This window comes from Helicoverpa armigera, chromosome 21 (genome assembly GCF_030705265.1).
Source record: "Helicoverpa armigera isolate CAAS_96S chromosome 21, ASM3070526v1, whole genome shotgun sequence".
NCBI lineage: Eukaryota > Metazoa > Arthropoda > Insecta > Lepidoptera > Noctuidae > Helicoverpa > Helicoverpa armigera.
The window spans coordinates 131,324-152,040 of record NC_087140.1 but is presented as its reverse complement, the minus strand read 5'-3'; the positions used below and the strand labels follow the sequence as shown (position 1 = coordinate 152,040).

Below are 20,717 nucleotides of genomic sequence, written 5' to 3'. Positions count from 1 at the left end.
TCTTGACGGATGCAGCTGAGTACCAGTGTTATAAGGAGCGACTGCCTATCTGACTTCCACAACCCAGTTACTCGAGCAACTGAATATGCCTCGATAAAACTGGTTGGCTTTCTGGCTTGGCTTCTAACATCCGTAACGACTTCCAAAAATGTTCAAATGACTTTTTGCTTTTTCTAACTGATCCACAACCATATCATCGACATAAAAAAATATTTCTTTATTTACAAAATATTGACGTAGATTTATATTTTTCTTTTTCAGCAATTAGGAACCGATGTCCTAGGCTACCAAACCTTACTGGATTACCAAATAAATCAGTACGTTGACCCCAACGGAGACAGAATATTCGGAAAGGCTCCCGACGATATGCGAGCTATTGTGTGCTGGAAACCGCTCGACTAACCTGTGATATGGTAACTTAGACTATTAGCCAGTTTTGCAGGTTACTGGTAAAGTTTCTGATAGCCTATCAGGAACTTATCTGACAGGGTTTTACAGGTGTTGGATAGCAATATCGGCTAACATTAAGTATATGATAACTAACTGACACTTTATCGGTGACCAATGAAACGGGGCCTATTACAAGCATAAAGTAAATTTTAGAATGTGTTCTTAGTTATCTCTATTTACGGTGGATTTCTATAATATATCCATTGATTTGCGATTACAGATTGAATTTTGATATAAGCTCCACAATAATTATGTCCAATCCCGCGATTAGAGATTGGACATTCGATGGATAGATTATAAGAATCCGTAGTTAGTCGACCAGTGATTTTGTTAAAAGTTTACTTGCAAAAGTATTTTTTTGTTTGTTATGAATAAATGTGACTTCAAAAATGGATTCTACTGCTGTTATGGCCGATTTTGAATTGTCTTTAATTATTAAAAGGGCGTAAGTGCAAGAGTATTAAGTAAGTAGTAAGATATTATTTAGTGAGCCTATTAGACAAGTAGTAAGTTAGAGCGGTTAGATTTTAGTACGTTGAATTAATGCTTGTTGAATTTAGACTTTATAACTTATACGTAAGGTGTATTTTTCATTGACCAGTGATAAATTACAGTATTTCTTAAGTTTTACTTCTTGCCTGTTTTGAAATGACAATTCTATATTTTAGAAAAAATATTCTGTGAATTTTATGTTGTAAGTAAGTTTATCGATTTAATATTAATTTTATTTAACCTCGCAGTTTTGTGTATGTTAAGTATACATTAGAAAGTTTGATAAATGGTATTTTAACTATTAAGTTTTAATATTTAACCAAAATAATGACTATTAAAATTCAAGTTTGATCAAAATGTTTGTACCATTTTTCTGCCGATTTAAAAAAGGAGGAGGTTTTAAAACATGTTTGAATATTTTCCTTTAATTATGGAAAAATAAATAAAACCCAAATCTACATTTAGATATTTAATACGAGAAAATACAACATTAGAAAATTGCACAAATCGTTTTGCACAAGGCAACTTACTCAAGGCAATTGCACAAGATATTGCACAATTGCACGAGTGGATTGCACAATACAATTCGATGTACGCAATACAAGACATACAAACAGTTTCTTATAGACTATATAGATAGACTCAAAACTTCAATACAAATTGAAACCAAGAAGTTAACATTTGAATTAAAATCTTGCAACACTAATAAAAATAATACTTGTATTCACAATTTTGATATTATGAACTTACATCGGAAAAAAATGCTTTAAAAATTAGTGTTTGTATAAGTATGTTTGTCATTTGTCTAACTGAAACACGTTTTGTAAATGTGTGAGGAATATACAATATTGTAAATAAATATATATTCATATTTTCATACATTAATAACATAATGTTTAACGTTGTGAATACAAGATATAATTTAAAATATTCAAGATGTTCAAGCATTAAACTGGATAGAACTAGGTAGTTACTAGGCCTGCCAACGGTTTCTGTTGCTTAATATTAGTACCTAGGTTATGCTTGAACATTTGAATACAAAAACAGAACATACATAAATGTTAATATAATCTACGGCCAGTTAGACCAAACACTTAAACCACATATTCACAATCAACATACAAAACTCGGCGACCCAACGGTTCAATTCGGCGCCCATGCAAAACAGAGGTCGCTAGCAAGGGTCGCTAGAATGTACCGGCAACATCGATGGGTAAATATGTTGATTGTTTAGGGGTACACATCTCTCTCCACTATTGTAATTAGAAATATGGTATTTATTACCAAGTTATTTATGTTAAAAGATTGGGCTTTTTTTAAATGCCCAGAAAGTATGACATGTTTTGTCGTTTACTATACAATTTAACAATTTATTTCTGACACATCTAGGTAATTAAGTACGGGTCGTCACAAACTTTCTTATTGCATTGGTCCATATGTATCGCTAGATTTGAACCGAACTAGACAAAGGTCGCTAGAAATTTGTACCCCAAGTGAATAGTGGTTTTAAACAACATTTAATTTTATAATTGTTCTATAATCCTAGCATGAACATCTGTATTTTAGGTAATATCTTGTAGGCCGGAAATTATGATCTATCAAGTTGGTGTATTTTGTTATCGACTGTACATTTTTTTAATTGACGATTTTTGACATGAGATTAGAACTCCTTAAGATAATAACAACTAGTATATAGTTAATTCCAAAGTTAATGATGATTTGCAAGAAAATGTTAGTTAAATATGTAGAACATTTGTTCATGCTAGGATAAAATCTAAAAACTTACACCTAATTTACAACACAATTATAACTTGGACACATCGAATACAAAATGTAGCTTATGAAATATACGCTGTCGACAAAATAGCAATTTAAAACTATTTTTTTTCATTTCTGACAAAAAAAAAATTATTTGAATTGTAGCTATATGGATCAGTGTATGAGTGAAGCTCTCTATTGAATTTTGAATTGTATTTTGAATTTTGAATTGTATGTTGTTTTTTTAATTATACGTAGGAACTTTGGTACAGTAAAAATTAACCAAAAGGAAAAGCCGTGTTTAAATGACAAGTTATCTCTGTCGCTGACACTTTATTGTAGCGACAGACATAATTTTTAAACACAACTTATTAAATGACGCTTTGAATATTCGAGAGATTGTTAACCGACTTCCAAAAAAGGAAGATAGATAAAGACTGTCATTTTTTTTTAAATAATGTGCAGTAAGTATCTACGTATTTGTATTTATCAGAAAGTTTTTTTTCAATTGACTTCTTTAATCTGTATTCGGTATGTCCCAGCCTTTATATACAACCTACACAGACAACCAGATATTGTAAATACAGTCAGCGATATAAGTCGCAACTATTTTACATTAAAAAAAAACTTTTTACGAAAGTTACAATTCGGCCATTTTGAGCAAATTTTTTTTTGAAAATTTGAATATCATTTTGTAATATGTAGCAAATTTTTTGTTAGGAGTTAAAATACTTCCGTCTAAATGTATTTTTGTTTTATAATTTGTAATATTGTTTTTATATGTTCAAGAAAATTAAGTGTTTTTAAATCTGCTTATGTCGCTGACTGTACCTGTCACTATAATTATGAAAATAGTAAATATGCTTAGGAAACATTCAGAAAAAACATTTACTTACAGACTAAGAAAAATTGTCCAAACTTCATATTTGTGAAAATATCATGTTATTATTAAAATATTAGGCGAATAACAAAAGTACAGTTAGAGGTAGATAATTGGTAACAAAATATGTAATATAGAGGTATCAAAATGTGCGTGTTTTTCGACACATTTTAAATTCATATATAATTTCAATTCGCAGTGAGTATTTTGTTTGTAAATAATGTAACAATTGTATTTATAATATATGTTTAAGTATAATTAAAATATTCATCACAACAATTTTGGGTATATATCCAGAAAAAAAACTGTTTTTGTTGTTAAGTACATTTTTGTAAAAAAATATTAACGAAAAGTAAAAATATTCAAAATGTTTTTATCTAATAAATAATACTAGATCTCTATACGTTATAAGATAGTGATAATAACTGTGTTATAAAATCTGAATAGTAATAAGATGGAAATAAGTTATACAAATGTAATTTATTTCATAATAAAGAAAATTAATCAGAAACTTGTCTATTAATTAAATATGTGTCCAATTTGTACTGTTCGGTTAGATAATTCAAAAAATACTTAGATATTTTGATATTTAGGAATTTTCATTTTTGGTCTCGATATTAGTATCTTCAAAATCAACAAACTAATGACCATCTTAAAAACAAAATAGTTGAGTAAAAGTCGTTTTAAAAAGTCATACGCCAGAAAAAAGTCGTATTGTACTTTGCAATCAAATAAAAACTAAAGACATTAATGAAACTATTTAAAATGATCATTTTTAACATATCAGGTGATGATTTTAGAATAAATAAAGTAGTTTCGTCAATATTAGAAAGAAAATTGTACATTTTGACTTTATTTTCGTCATCATACATAGAGCTTTTGTGGTTAAAAGAACTTTCTTCAGGAGTTAAAGACATGATGCAGGAAACTTAATAAAGAGTTTAATGACTTTTGGCATGTAGGGAGTATTTTCTACGATTTTCACCAGTTTTCTTCTAAAAGTCCAAAAGTACAGTCTGAAATGAAATATGAAATAATTAAGTATACAAAGTCTGATAGGAGACGTTGTTGCGATCGGCATTACAAAATTTATGTTCTCCTATAATGTAATCCCTTGTCTTTACTAATTTATAAGTTTCCTTATATACTCCTTGTATGTACTTGCCTTATGTTCTCCCCTTATGTACTCCCCTTGTGTACTCCCCTTATATTCTACCTTATGTACTCCCCTTAAGAACTTCTTAATGTACTTAACTTTGAGACACAACTTCCCCCGTAAGACACAACTTTCTCAGATTGTAAATCCTTTGGTACAAATTTTATGTATCGGTCATGAATTAGTAAGAATTAATGAAATACTTGAAAAGAAGACAAAGTTCATAAGTGGAGTACATAAGGAGAGTACATAAGGAAGACACTGCACTTTGATGCAGGTCGCCTCCAACAGGTATCTGTGGAGATCAAAGGGGGAGGCCTATGTTCAGCAGTGAACGTCCTATGGCTAAGATGATGATGATGATGATGAATGATATACTAACCTGCGTCTAGTTGTAAGCTCGAGGGCGTATAACGTGTCGTTGTTCGACTATCACGCACATGCGCAGTCCTTCCTGACAGTGCATCTGCGTTTGCGCCTCTCGCATAGATATGTGGATCCTTGCCCTGAAACATACATAAGTGTACATTCAAGTAGGTAAATAGTTGAAAGAACACTATCTTCCCTCATTATCATAGATGCATGTAGTATTTATTGTATTTAAGTAAGTAGTTTATTTTAGTGATTATTTATTAGTTATTTGTTATACAAGAGTGCAAAGTTGCTTTTTAACCGCGAGCTCAATTTTGATGACCGAGCAAGCGAAGGATTCTAAAATTAATTCAATAATTAGAATCCTGAGCGATAGCGAGGGAATCAAAAGAGCTCAAGGTGAAAAATCTTTGCACTCGCTCGAGTGCAACACGTAACTTTTCATCCCACCTCATAGAGGAAATTACTAAATGCAAAAAACAAAATGGCGCGCACATATGAGTATCAAATTAAAAAGCAGTACCTATTATAGTTCATTTATTTGAAAACTCAGTTTAAAAATGAAACGACGTTAAAAATCTTTGTAAAAACAATAATAAAAATTGCTTAATTAATTGAATAATTATTTTAAGCAGTATTTTATTTGTTTAATATGTATTTGTTTGAAAAGTCTTATCAAGATTGTCACAAATGGAGCATTGCACACGATGTTCTAAATTCAAATCACTTTGCCGCTCTAGAGGATAAAAACGGCTTTTGCGCTCAGATATCAAAGGATAAAACTACTCTTTCCGAGATGGTGGGATGAAAAGGATTATTTACTACACCAAACTATCTTAATGGTAATGTTAAGTTCGTGAATTTCAACCAAATACAAATATTTATTGGAGTACTGGGCACCTAATTTTCATCCTCATAATCCTACTAAAAAGCCATTATAACTACGCAGTTTCAAGGTCCGTTGAAAAAGGAAAAATTCAAAATGGCGGCCAACGGACAGAAGTGACGTCACATCTTCTGCGCACTGAAAACCGTAGCGTACCTTCTGCGCAATTACGCATTTCAAAATACAAACTTAAATAAAATGAAAGCCTAAATGCGTAGGAGCCCTATTGTTCCAAAAAAATTGCCTCAGAAAGCGTATAAGGCAATATTTTTGGTAAATTTTCAAAGAATAGGCATTTAAATTAGATAAAAGTATGATCCGATTTACTTTAGTGATATTTCACACAACAGGCATAGAAATAAAAAATTGCTGAGCAACCATCAGATATTCGCTTTTGGCAATTGACGATATTATGCTAGGACCTAACATTACAGTAAAAAAACAAATAGATCCTTTAATCTCACAAAAAAAAACAGCCAGCTTATAATTAACACTAAAACTTTGCAAAGTTTCAACAATCAAATCAAAATTTTTCGATTTATTTTTTCAGAAAATTTACCTAATTGTAGCACTGACAAAAATCTGTGTTCATTCTTCTCATAACAAACACATAACACAGATTTTTATACAACCAAACAAACAAAATAAATTCTTACCTGGTACAACACAAAATCCTGACCCACAGCAGAATAAAGGAAACTACCAAGATTCCAGTTATAATCAGAAGTCCGTCCCCTTTGGATTCTGACTCTGAGCCACTCATGATGACGTTTGCATGACAACTGAGACTTGGGTGCACCTCAATCTATGGTGTATGTGTGTGTGTGCAGATCATGCGCTGTAGATGCAGCTGGCATAGGCTAGGAGTCGATTTATTTGAGGCTGTGATTTATGAGTGTACTAGGTTTTGTGAGCGGTTTTGCTTGTGATTTCAAAAAATTATATAAATAGGGTTAGAAACTGCACTTTTTGAACGTCAAAATTAGGTATATGAAACAGCCCCCCAAAAATGCCCGTCCTTCAATGCATAGGCATCGATTCTGTTACAGATATTTGGAGGAATTTTACAACAAAATTATTTTAATGTGGGGTCTTGATAATAAGAAGAAAGTTATGTAGGTATATGAGTATCAGTCTGAATATAACTGTAACTGTGACTAGCAGTTTCATTTCGATCACTATATCCTGACTTCCCACAAAAAACTATCTCAAGGAGTAAATATTTAATCATTTTTCCGTTAATAATCGGACATCAAATCATTACTTAGTCGGTTACGAAAAGAATCATCTTTTACACAAGACTTTTAATTTTTAATGCCAAGTTCTCACTTACAAATCTTACCTCCTAACTTGGCTTCTCACCGGATTAAAAGAAATACTTACTTAACCAACTCTGAGATCAGCTTCCAGTCTAGTCGGCTGTTGCCATCCGTCATTCATTATATCCATTGCTTTGCACAGCCCTGGAGAGCCTTTACAACGTCGAACGACCCCTCGGGACTGAAGAATGTATTTAGACTAGTTGCGATGAAGGTTTTAGTAGTTTATAAAAACTTGGCTTCAGCTGAATAAGTTTGCATGTAATTTTTATTGAAGATCTCGTTGGTAGTTAAAGAAAACAAAATATATAAAAAAAATATGTAGTACCTAGCAACTGTTTTCGCGTGGTCTCTCCCGTGTTCCGCGAGACCCACTGCCCATACTGATATAAAATATAGCCAAATTATTTGGGAAGAGTGTAGTTTTCTAACACACTCACTCAGCTGAATGCGGACTTTTTCAAGAGTGCGGATTGTGCCAAGTGATATTTTGTTATAATCTTATTATTATTTTATTTTTTTATCGTGCTTGTTAGTGATCCTAAGTTGTCTGTTACTTTTTCAGTTTCTACCCGTGAGAATCTATAATTGGCTTACTATATCATATAGAATTGTTATCCCTTTGTTACAGCTGTTGATTCTCCTTCTAGTAAATAAAAATAAATAAAAAAAAATAAAACAGAGAAAGAATTTTCAAATCGGTTCCGTTTCTGAGCTTTAAGGGTACAAACAAACACAACAACGTTTCCTGTTTATTGAATTACTGTAAACTAAGCTTTCGCTTAATCTATTATTCACTTATGTGTTTATTTCCAATCTGCAACTAAAATGACATCAAAAATTTGCATAACAAAACGATTCCAAAATCAACCTAACCCGAAACTCATAAATATTAAAATTGCATCCAGCTCCCAATCTACAGGTAGAATCTAGATTGTAGGCATGCGCCGTTCTGATGCACTGGACCTCTCATCCATCATTGTAACGGCTACTTCCGTCTCCCTCACGCCCTTCCCGAATGTTCCACGGAGGAGGGGGTGGGGGGTGACATCCTACGCATTCCAGGAAATTTGCACCGTATTGATTTATTGGTTTCCGTGTTAAATAGTTTGTGTGAATTTTAAAGGTCAATTATGAAACTAGTTATAATGAATTAAGGGTGTATGTAATTTGGAAATTTTCTTGGTAATATCAGGTTTTGGTATTATCAGGATTTAGATAACTGCAAAGTTACATTGAAATTAGTTTAATACACAGTTGATGATGATGACATCTTATTATCCTTCACCAGGGAAACCTGGTCACAGAAATTGTTTGCACTCTTTTCGATCTTGAGCAGAAAGTTTATCTCAATAGTACATACTTTATCCACCCTTGCAAACACAGCCAAGTCTGTATCAGGCTTACTACTTCCCACACCTGGTAAAAAGAAGTCTGAAGCCTTCCTCAATGAAAGGACTGTCTAACACTGCAAGAACTTTACAAATCGAACTAATAGTTTTTGGGCTCGGCTCGAGCCAAAAGACACACAAACTCAGCAGCTTAACATATAAAACTTGTACCTAAGTATACAGCAACTTGAATCTATGTTTATAACAATCAGTATGACAAAAGTATAAACGTAAATGCCGTCGAGTGGCACCACGTCCTGTGCCCAGAGGGCCTCGTCCAATACGCCACTTGCACAGAGAACTCCTGTTAGGAGGACTGTTAACTATTCCTAAGACTGTAGGACATATTTTAGTGCACAAGCAATAGGCACCAATCCTCAACCCAGTTACCCGGGCAACCCCTAGGCTCAGACTCACTGGCTTCTGCCAAGGATGAATAATGCCGGGACCTACAGTTTAACGTGTCATCCGAAACCATTCCGAAACACAGTCATTGGTGTCTAAGATATACTTAGAAAGTACATAGCCTGTATTTGAAATAAAAACAATTTGATTTTGATGTTTGATTTTGGCATACAAACTTTTAAAACTTGCATTTGTCACATGCCTGACCTGGAATGGCTTTCTTTTTAAGAATCAAAAAAATATAGTTCCCCCAGAAAGTGACAGATAGTGTTGTACCTACCTACATGATTGAGCATTAATTTGCTAAGTTAAAAAAAACATCGCACCGAGCCCTTCGAGCCGAGACCTAAGAAATTCATATTTCTGGACAAATTGTTTTCAAAATCTCTCGGGACATTTGGATATAATCTGGCTGACTCCTTTTAGTCCATTTTTATTCAACATTTTCAATTGTTTAAATTGTTTATGACATAAACTTTTCGTTATACGACCTGAAAATTATGTGACGTTAATAAGATATGACGTTACGTTCCTTGCATTCACGTACAGGTCAGCGCCATCTAGAAATTAGCTAGGAAAAAAATAAAAAGAAAATCAATGGGGAACCCACACTCATGCTTGAGAAGTTGGTTCTTTACCCATTAGGCCACAACTTTTTATAACCAATAGGCTTCTTGAGAGAATTATTCATGAGAAGGCGTGGTCGTCAAGTGCCTAATTAGATAATTCACGAGTTCCAGATTCCAGACTATAACATGTAAAAGAAGTCTGAAAAAGATATAGTCTGTATAGTTTGAATATTTTTTACGATTATATTATAAAAACTTATTTGGGTTAACAAACACGGTAGTGTGCCAGGCCTAGTTCAAACCTAATAAATAATACTTAGTAAGGTATATTCATAGTAAGAAAGGTTTTTAATATGCCTAAAAGGCCCATAGGGCCTGAAAATAAAGGTATTTAGGTTTAATTTTTAGTATATCTAGGTATAAGTGTAGGAAAAAAATATTGCTCAGGTTTGTGTGTAACTCTTCTTATTGAGATGAAATTCGGTGCGGATCTATGTGTGTAGATATTTAATGGCTCTTTATCCGGGTGCAGAAAAGGATTGACAAATAAAACAACATTTTTTTTCGATCTTTATTCAAGACCATAAATAGACAAACATTCTAAACATTGATCTAACACAGATAGAAGTTGCTAGGTCATAGACAATATTGGTTATGCGTAGGAGTGCATAACCAAGAAGGTTGGAAAAGAGTATTGAAAAATAGGCCTGAATAGCCCAATGTGCCGATACAATACTTTATGAAATATGACTAGACATGTATTTATATATTGTGGCGATTATAATAGTTTACATATTTGTATTTAACCGACTTCAAAAAAGTGAGGTTCTTAGTTTCACCTGTATGTGTGTTTGTGCGCGATTGTCTCACGTATGGTCTAACTGATTTTGATGGTTTTCATAGTAGTTTTCAGATGTTGTTGAATTCGGTTTCATTTTTTTGTACAAAGTTTTTTTTGGAACGAGATTAGCAGAGTTGAATGATGGAGTTACGTTTTTATTACTTCAAAAATAAATTTTGTTCCTGTTGATGACAGCTTTTTTTTAATAAGTGCGAATTTTTTGATGACAGATTTAATTGTTCTTAATTTCTTATTATTATTTTCGCCACAATATACAATTTATAAAGTATGTGTTAAACATATAATCACTTATAAGTGTAGCTTATAACTTATAATAATACTTCTAAAGTATACTTACACCGCATTATAATTATAAATTACCTATTCGAGTATTATTTACGGTCTCCTGTCAGTTAGTCGGGTATATATTTTTATAAATTAGAACTCAAAATTTAAAATAAATATAACTTACCTATACTATAATTAAGAATATTGTAGACCATTTATACCAAAGAATATATGTATTGTTCATTTTGATGTTATTAAAGTTTGTTTGTGTGTGAGTGTGTGTGTGTGTATTGTATATGATATTGTATGTGTGTGTGAGTGTATGTATGTATATAATGTTGAGTAAGTGTGCAATACTGCCAATGTGTGTCAGGATTATATTTTTGTAAAATCTTGAAAATTTTGCGAAATCCATTCAATGGGTAAATGGTCTAAAATAGGGCTCGAATCTTACAAGTATATTATTTTAATTTTGTCACTTAAAAAGTTTCGAAAATGTTAAATAATAATTACATAAGCTTATTAAAATAGGTGATCTTAAAAACCTGGTTGTCAATTGAAAATATTATCACAATTTTGATTATTATCATTTTTATCTGACTTGTAAGTCAATTACATTTTTTGGAAAAATTCGTTCGATTTACATCACTTTTTTATAATTGACTATATTCCCAATTATTTTTTAAGATATATAAATATATACCAATTTAAGACACATTTAAATATATAGACTTCGAGCCCACACCACTTAATAAATACTTAATATTAGACCTTATTAAAATTCGCTAGTAGGTAAACTTATATGGAATACCTTAAATATTTTTATAACTAGATTAAATTAATACTTAGAGGTAACCTTATTTTATTTCGACTAATGTTTGGAACTCTTCCCAAATGCAGTTTTTTGACTATTGTCATTATACACTTAATTATTATCCAAACTAATATTATAAATGCGAAAGTAACTCTGTCTGTCTGTCTGTCTGTCTTTCTGTCTGTCTGTCTGTCTTTTCTTCACGCCTAAACTACTGAACCGATTTGTGTGAAATTTGGTACAGACATAGTTTGAAACTTGAGAAAGGACATAGGATAGTTTTTATTACAAAAAAAAATAAAAATAAAATTATTCCGTACATATAGCGCCATATATTGGTCAAATCAAAAATCTGCTGGTAGTCACTATTCCACGCGAACGAAGTTGCGGGCAAAAGCTAGTTCTTATATAATATTTACCAAACGCATGCTGTTTTAAGACATACCAAATACCAGTAAGAATGGTATTACCAGTACCAGTAAGATACCATTCTTAGATATATTAGCTATGATTCCGAAAAAACTAAATACTGCACAATTGCAGAACATAAATTAATTTTTATCCTACTTATAAAATAACCCTAAAATATATGTAGAATCTCTATTTTTATATCTATAACGATTTGTAAACCTGTGCTTTGATGTTGTGTATGGTCGTTCCAAATTTTGGCAATTTGATGGCGACGAATATTTTTTTTCATGATGACGAAAAGGTTTGAGTTTTCATGTCAATAAGTAGTATGGTGTAAGTTGTGTTATTAATTGGCCAGTACCTTTTTTGTTATTAATTTTTACTGGTGTTTTTGGAGAATTTTTCATTCAGAAGTTACATATTATTATATACGAGCCTATGTTCTTCATCCATGGTGACTTTTTAAAATTTAGGTACCTGGTACTTTAAAGTGACTGTGACCCTAGAGTTTGTTTCGGTGTTTCTTCTCAAAGTGTATAGTATAGCATCAGTTATCATTGTCATTAAGATATAAAAATCGAGAGCACATAGTAACCCTATAAATAAACTACTTATTTAAGAAATACTCCATCCCCCCAATCATCTTGCTTCTTAGGTTTTTACCTTAATTAATTATTATCATTTAATGTTTATTTCTTATATCTAAACTCCGTTACGAACGGGCGACATCGACTAGATTAGTAGTTACGTTGCAGTTCCATCTGGTACAATATTTTATAATATACACACTTATAAGTTATAAGATCTTATAAATTATAAGTTATAATACTAGTGACTAGAATTATGAGTAGTATTTTAAATTAAGGTACTCCATTTTTCCTTACTTGTTTTTATATTGTGCGAGAACTCGGCGGTTTTTTTACGCGACAATTTTATAGCCGAAAATGGCATTGATAATAGTTTAAAATACAGATGTCATTTTTAGAGTATACTGACTTATATGGCACATAGTATATTAGTAGGAGTTTTTTTTGTATTAAATGGGCTTTGGTCATAATATAGTGACTTTTATATCTCAAACAACGCGATGTTAAAATTACAATCCTATGATTTTATTCCACAGAGATAAGAAAGTACTAGATGTTAAACGGCCATATTTTAAATATTGTATTTTAAATGGATATAACGTCCATCAACAAGGTGGACAGACGACCTTATAAAGGTCGCCGGAAGACGCTGGATGCAGGTCGCCTCCAACAGGTATCTGTGGAGATCTAAGGGGGAGGCTTATGTTCAGCAGTGGACGTCCTATGGCTGAGATGATGATGATGATGATAATTACGAAGCTTCTTCTGAGTTTAAAAGACTTGATATGATGTTAAGTCAAGTCATGTTGATATATCTTTACTTAAGAATTTTGTTATTGATGGAAACCAGGCCCAAACTGTGTTAATAACTTAAACTTATTTATTGCAGGTTTGCGTACTTTTTTCATAAAATTAATTTCGTATATCTAAATTATGTGTGATACGGATTTTTTATTTCTTTATGTTAAGTAAGGAAAAATTAAGCACGTCAATTTCGCTTAAAATAATTTTTATATTAGTAGTATATACGAGTATTCTTAAACATTTAATATTTACTCAATTAAAAATTGGCATTCTATTAAGTTTTCTGTGGTTTTTTCAGTTACATTTCCAAATGAGTAAAAGATTTTTTTAATCCTACCTTAAAAACTAAGCTTCCATATAAAAGGCGCTGTTTTAAGCAGCCCAAAAATGTTATGGAAGAAAAACATTTTTCAAAAAATCTTAACTATTAGTCATACCTAGTGTACGTCTTAACTTCATTGCGACTTTATATGTACAATGTCGAATGTTTGACTTAAATATCTAACTAATAATTTTTTGATTTTGACTGCGTTAATAATGGTAATTTACATTTTATTTTCTAGTTTCAAATTATATGATTACTCTTTTTCTTGCTACTTTTTTTTACGTGTTTCTAACGAATGGAAACTTATTTGTTTGTTGTGGTTTTATTATTATGTTTACTTATTTTTTTATTAATTGTCAGATTTTACAATTAATTCGTACTTTTGGCTAATTCTGGAATCTTCGAACTTTCTTTAAGACTAACTTTTCAATATTGTTGGTGCACTTAAACCATTTCTAAACTATTATCACCAAACATTTATTAAACAAAAGATACGTATTTTTTTTCTTTTTCTTTTTTGTATAAAATGACGAGTATACGTCGAGATTTATCAATTTACATACTTATTATTATTTTAATCTTAATTATCTTTTCTTTTTTATATAAAATGACAAGTACATATCATCGAGATTTATCAATTTACAGACTTATTATTATTTTACTCTTAATAACTTTTTTTTTACTATTATACACACCAAATCAATAATATTATTAGACAAGTATACACGCGAGATTTTTTCAATTTACATACTTATTATTATTTTACTCTTAATTACGCTTATTTTTAAACTATTATTAATATTTACACACTACTGTTTTATTTCTTTGGTTTTCCAATTATGTGGCATAGTCACCCGGAGACTCCCTTATTCTACTTAGAACTAACTTATTATTGCTTTAAAACAGCTACACTCAACTTTCTACCTTATTTCTTGTGCAATAAAGTGCTTATTAGCTTGCCAAAAGTTTGTTTGACTACAGAGTTATGAAAGCTTTAGATGGTACTAATTTTTTGAGTGTCCGATGACTATTGAGTTTATTGGTTCTGTTAAGCTAGACTTTGCGAATTTATGTTGTTTTTATGGATATCAAAAATGTATGTAGTTTTATTAGATTTTATGTAATTCCGAACTAGGTTTTAGTTATAATTTCACCGCGTGTTTTTACTTTAGAATTGTTGAATACAGCTGTTTTATTGCATTCTAAATTATATTATGTCGCTTCCTCATAACAGTTCTTACAGATTTTTTTCGGAAATTTCGAGTGTGATCTTATAAACGTATGTTGTCCAATTTTAATGTTTTTTCGAAAACCAGATTTTCAACTAAGATTTTTTTTGCTATTTTCTATTTACCTTATTCTGTACTGCTGGCATTTTCTGATGTGATCATCAAAGCATTTTTTTTTCAAGTTGTTCTTTCCAAGTTGTTTTTTTAACCCATGTCATGAGATAGCGACACAATATCCCTACAGAACTTATGTCTAACTTAACTAACGACATCATGGGTCGTATTCTTACAATCTAATTACCGTGAACGCTGTCGTATGTAGGATTCATGCGGGTTCCGCCTTAGAATATAGTTATATAAACTAGTTCTAGACTAAGTATTACCTAACTGCCTTGCTACCTCGGCTGTTAATATAACACCACTATTTGTTTGGATAATGCAAGCGACACAGTTGTCCTTTCTATTTTTTCTTAATGCTTTGTTCATCCAAATATTTTTGCTCTTAAATTCAATATAATTCTTTTAATTTTTATAAGTGTTACTTTTACTTCTATATGTTGGTATAGTTCGTACTTTTTACTGATGCTTTAGTTAATTTAAATGATTTTAAGTTAAATTTTTTGTAACTATATGGTTTATTTTGTAGAATGTATTGCGTTGTTCTGCAATGTTAATTTGGTCTTAATGTCCAAATGCGTGTTGTTGCAACCTGACCATTGATTAAGTTGTTGTACTATTTATTTTATTTTTTTTGGGTTATTTTTTAAACAGCCTGTTTTAAGTGTATTTTTGTTCTAAGATATTTTTAACCTACTTCAAAACGTGACGACCTCAGTTTGACCTGTTGTGTGCAATTTACCCGCGATTGACTGATTTTTACGAGTTTTTCTATGTTGTAGCTATTGCGAAATCCATTAAAAACGGCAGTGTTATATTTTCAGCGAAAAGTGCTGACATTGATATGATTGGATAATACCTTATATGCTAATAATTGAACCCGAAATGTGTATAATTTCCTACGCCTAGATCCTTAAGTAAAACTTACCTAATTATTATTGTTAGACTTAATATTATCATGCACTTATTTATATCTTAATATTACTTATTTATTATGAATCTTACCCAGTTTTTACTAACCCTTAACCAGTATATTACACTTACTAGCGAAGGAGCCGTAGCTCTAAAGATGTATTTATCTATGAACAAGCCGAAAGAGGTTTATTTCAAACTTTTTTCGCGCCTATTCAAATTTAGAATCGATGGTGAATCAAGAAGGTGACAAATGCGATGAGGTCTGATAGAAAAGTATGGATGAAGTAGATATTATGATGTAATGATCGCTAAATAAATTGGGATTATTACAGAAAGTTGATGATAATGTTTAATGGTGATGATGATGATAATGCTGATTGATGTTAACCTCCTTAAAAGTGTTACTGTGATGTTAAAAATCCTTCCTGTATCATGATGGTAACTTTGCCTGTTTTTTTTTTATTTAACTTTTGTACTTGGAATTTATACAATCTTTAAAAAAAATGTTTAAATAAAACCTCCTTTGGCCTGTTCCAAGCTAAACCTCTTCTACTTCACTTCTATTTCTTTTTAAAACCACATTCGCACAAAGATGCTTTGTTTCTAACCTAACTTACATTCTAGACCTTACCTATAATTTATTTTAGACTCACCTAATTATATTCTAGACTTACCCAGTTATTCTAGGCTTACCTAATTATTCTAAACTTACCTTTTTATATTCTAGACTTACCTAGTTATATTCTAGGCTTACCTATTTATATTCTAGACTTACCTAGTTATAACCTAGTTTTGATTTTGATTTTCGATAGTTATTGTTTCTATTTTTATCTACTTTAACCGTCCTTTTTGTGTTTCATCCATGCAGGAATATGTACATCTTACAACCTACCTATTCTACCTAACAAAACTATAGAGTTAAAACAAATAGAATGGACGAGTTGTTCCCAGATGTAAACAGTATTTATTATGGCGCCTCTAGATTTTAATAAGTCTGTATTTGATTATTAAGTATGCATAATTTCAACAGAGTTGAAATCTGACTGTGATTTGTCCAAAGATTTATAATTACCAGTATTTTTAAAAAAATATTGGTTTATTGTGTTTAATTCACTTGTGACTTTCGGATATAAATAGTAGTTGGCAAATGAGTTTATATGGTATTTCATTCCAGTTAGAGTCGAATTTGTTTTGAAATTTGGCGCGTAGCAACCGCGTAGCATCGTCGTAGCAAGCTACGTCTCGTAGTAAAATATTGTATGATCGTAAATTTCAAATATGGTGGTTTTCTCTCGTTCTCATTGGAGACAGTCGTTCATTCTATTAGTTTTAATAACTATGGTTGTGTTGGACTTACTTAAAATGATCAGTACTTTCTGTAAGTGACAAAAAACTTCTGCAGTATTGTGTCAGTTGGTTTTCACAAATATGAATGGAATTGGAAGTATTGCCGAATGAGGTTAATCGTGATTTGATGTTGAATTAAATTTTGATGCGTAAGCGTAGCTGTTTTTTTAAATATTGGTGTTAATAATGTTTTTTTTCCTCTGCTGGTATTAAGTTTTATCACATATAGAAAGTATTGACAAATATAATACTAATCCACGTTATTGTGCGTATATCTATTTTATACCTATTTGTTCGTATCTCCTATTACTCGGCTTTGCTCCAAAATATATTTACAAATTGGGACATTAAAATGAGACGATACAGTCACAAAATGATACGTTACATATTTTTTTCATGATGTTGATAGTTATTTTTTGTTGTATCCTGAACTTAGCAAGTCAAGTATTTTGCTCTTTAAATTTATCATAGGTGATAATTTAAAATTTGATATAGTTATTTTTGTTGTTTGCTTCGTAGTTTTGGTGTTATCAAATCATCTATTTCTACCACTGTACCGTCTTAAATTAATATCTATCCTTAAACAATTAAAAACTACCTTAAATTAAAGTTACAACTAATATACCTACACCATTCTTTATTCAACCGTTTAGTATCTTTTGTTTTTTTTTTCATATATTTATTTTCCAATGTTTGATAGTACCTATAGGATTTTCGACCTGGAGTAAAACTCAGATTGCTGATTTTAATATTTTTTTCGAAATATTATTTAATAGATGTTAATTTATTTTATCAAATCTAGCTTTATTGAAGATAACTATACTAGTTGAATAAAATAAAATGTAGGAACTTAAATCTAGGTATATTATTCTATACATCTACTTCAGATCGCTGTCATACTACATGTCACTTGTTATAGGTCTATTTGCAATTAATGTACAATCTTAATCAAATGCATATGCCTTACGTATTAAATAACACATATGCATTTGTGTTAAGTTCTTAATTGTAATTAACCTAGTATTGTATATGTCTATACGTTAGTAGCTCTGTGGTAGTTTTAGAGGTAATAGTCAAAGCTACATAGATGTGTGACAGAATCTTTCAATTTTTAACATGCATATGCAGTTCTTTTTGAGATGTCTGATGCTATGCTCTGATGATCTGATGCTAAAGTGGTAACGTTCTGTGAAATTCATTCATTTCAATTCCAAAATTATATTGCTTAGATTTCAGCTATCTTCATTACTTTGGTCAAGTCAATACAGGTGTTAATAAATAGATGATTTTAGTTGGACTAGTTGTTTTTTTTTTTGTGTCACGAGATTGTACCTTCAGTAATTACGTAGTGCGTTTCTTTAAATTGTTTATTAAATCTTGACATCTAATATTTCTTATGTTCATAGTGATGATGGTAAAGTCTATAGGAGCTTTGTTTATTATCTCTAAATCATTGTCAGATACGAATATCTTACATTAACCAAGGTCTTATATTGATCGAATGGGACTTAAAGATTGTTAATTTTGTGTTGAATTAATATATTTTTGAATATGGTAAATATCTTTTAGCAGGTTTATTTCAATAATTTTTGCTCTTCAATGATGATTTTATTTGTATTTTTTTATATATTTGATGATGTGCTTACAACCCCTTCTGTAGATTGCATAAGTCTATATTTCAAGAACATTTTGTACATAGGTTATTAAAGATATTTATACCTGACACCACGCTACATTAAACCTAACTTACCTAATTATTATTTAAGTCTTACCTAAGTTTCATCCACTTTTATATGTACAATTTGAGTGGGAATTACTTAATCTATTTTAGAAGTCACTGGTAACATTAAGCATTCCTAAATTACGCATAAGTCTGAAGCATTGAATACTGTTACTGATTTTTTTAAAATAATTTCAATATATGTATTTAGGTATTTTTTTCGAAATTGCTAGGATGTTAATATGGCATGGTACTTATATAGTTTTTTTTTTACCATGGTTTGATAGTAATTTTCCAAAATTATACTTTATCCATTTTTCCAGATGTTTCCAAACATTTTTTTTTAATCCAGATGGTTCCGAACAGATTTTTATTTTCGCATTTTTTTGTGCTGGTATTTTTTTTTCGATAAAATGACGACTGCTGGACGTTGCACAGATGTGGTCTCAACTCTCGAATATTATTAAATACAGACAGATTTTTGAATAGATTTGATGTTACTTTTTTACTTTAGACAAAAGATCTTGGTTTTTCTTTATATAGATACAGTAGATGTCGCTAAAATGATCTGACTTATGATAATTTAGGTTTGCTACCTAACACTAGCTTAATAACTAAGTAAACCTAGTTAAAATTACTGTTTTTCGTACCATTCATTTTTTCTGTTTGTTTTCAATTTTTTTTTATTTAACAGACTTGTGTATTTTGCTCCAATCAAATGTACAGTTATTTTTTTTATTAAAAATTGCACGATTTTTTTCTATTAAGTACTTTTGCCGTGACGAGGAACCATAAAAAAATGCTGTTTTGAAAAAAAAAACTCTTACCTAACTTAACTATACTTAACTAAATGCCTATATTAAGAACTTACCTACTTATAAACTATACTACTTACATACTACGGCTGCTTTCATCGCGCCTTTCATCTACTTACTTTCTAATAACCGTGATTGTCACCGTTCGGGAACTTCTAGAACTATATACAGTAGTTTTAATATAACTGGAATAAACTGATGTTCAGCTTTCCTGACCACGGTACTATTGTGTAAAAACTGTGATTTTATTTTGTTTTTAGTTTTTTGCAAATATTTTTTTCATTTTTTTAAAGATGCATTTTTTGTGTCAAATTTTAAAATAACTATTGTTTAAAATATGGTATAATTTTGTCTTTTAATTTTGTTTTTATACATAATCCTGATTGAAAAGTAAAACTAATGTAATTGCTTGTTCTTAACATTTTTTTTTTTCAATATTTACTAAACCAAAAATAAAATGGGTTGGCAAACAGAGAAGAAAAAGGTACTGCAATATTTTGTCTCTACCAATTTCAATATTGATCATTAATGTATTGTGTTTTATTTAAAAAAAAAACATTTCTATGTAGTTTTTGCTTTCATTTACGTTGTAACTGTACTTAAGTTAATAAAAAGGAAAAAAAATCGCTGCCATTGGTAGACTGAAACCAGAAAATTCCAGTTATTTTAAAAATACTGTGCTCCTAAATCTAGCCTTAACTATTACTTATTTTTCTAAGTGCCTAAATATATCTACAAGCTACTTATTCATGTAACTCGTGATCTTGAGTAAGTTAAATGTACATTTTCTTACTTAATTCTCTTAATATTAATAATCCTATATTCT

General features: G+C 30.6%; 1 protein-coding gene and 2 long non-coding RNA genes across 4 annotated transcripts in view; 1 reads left to right on the top strand and 2 right to left on the bottom strand.

Moving 5' to 3' along the window:
* The window catches only part of LOC110380914 (beta-alanyl-bioamine nonribosomal peptide synthetase ebony), a 42,266-nt gene extending 38,085 nt beyond the window's left edge, over nt 1–4,181 (top strand). For both annotated transcript variants that reach the window (XM_064039999.1, XM_064040000.1), the window contains one exon: nt 262–4,181. In XM_064039999.1, coding sequence (XP_063896069.1) covers nt 262–402 — 141 coding nt within the window. In that variant the 3' untranslated portion in view covers nt 403–4,181. The remainder of the gene's footprint in view (nt 1–261) is intronic.
* A 299-nt stretch (nt 4,182–4,480) lies between these two features.
* On the bottom strand, nt 4,481–6,798 carry LOC110380913 (uncharacterized). Its single transcript, XR_010277519.1, has 3 exons — nt 6,651–6,798; nt 5,119–5,242; nt 4,481–4,596 (listed from the first exon to the last, which is right to left on the bottom strand). It is a non-coding gene; the product is annotated as an uncharacterized LOC110380913 (long non-coding RNA).
* A 4,285-nt stretch (nt 6,799–11,083) lies between these two features.
* Nucleotides 11,084–19,276, bottom strand: LOC135118353 (uncharacterized). The gene is made up of 2 exons (XR_010277530.1): nt 16,743–19,276; nt 11,084–16,640 (listed from the first exon to the last, which is right to left on the bottom strand). It is a non-coding gene; the product is annotated as an uncharacterized LOC135118353 (long non-coding RNA).
* Between the last annotated feature and the right edge of the window lie 1,441 nt (nt 19,277–20,717).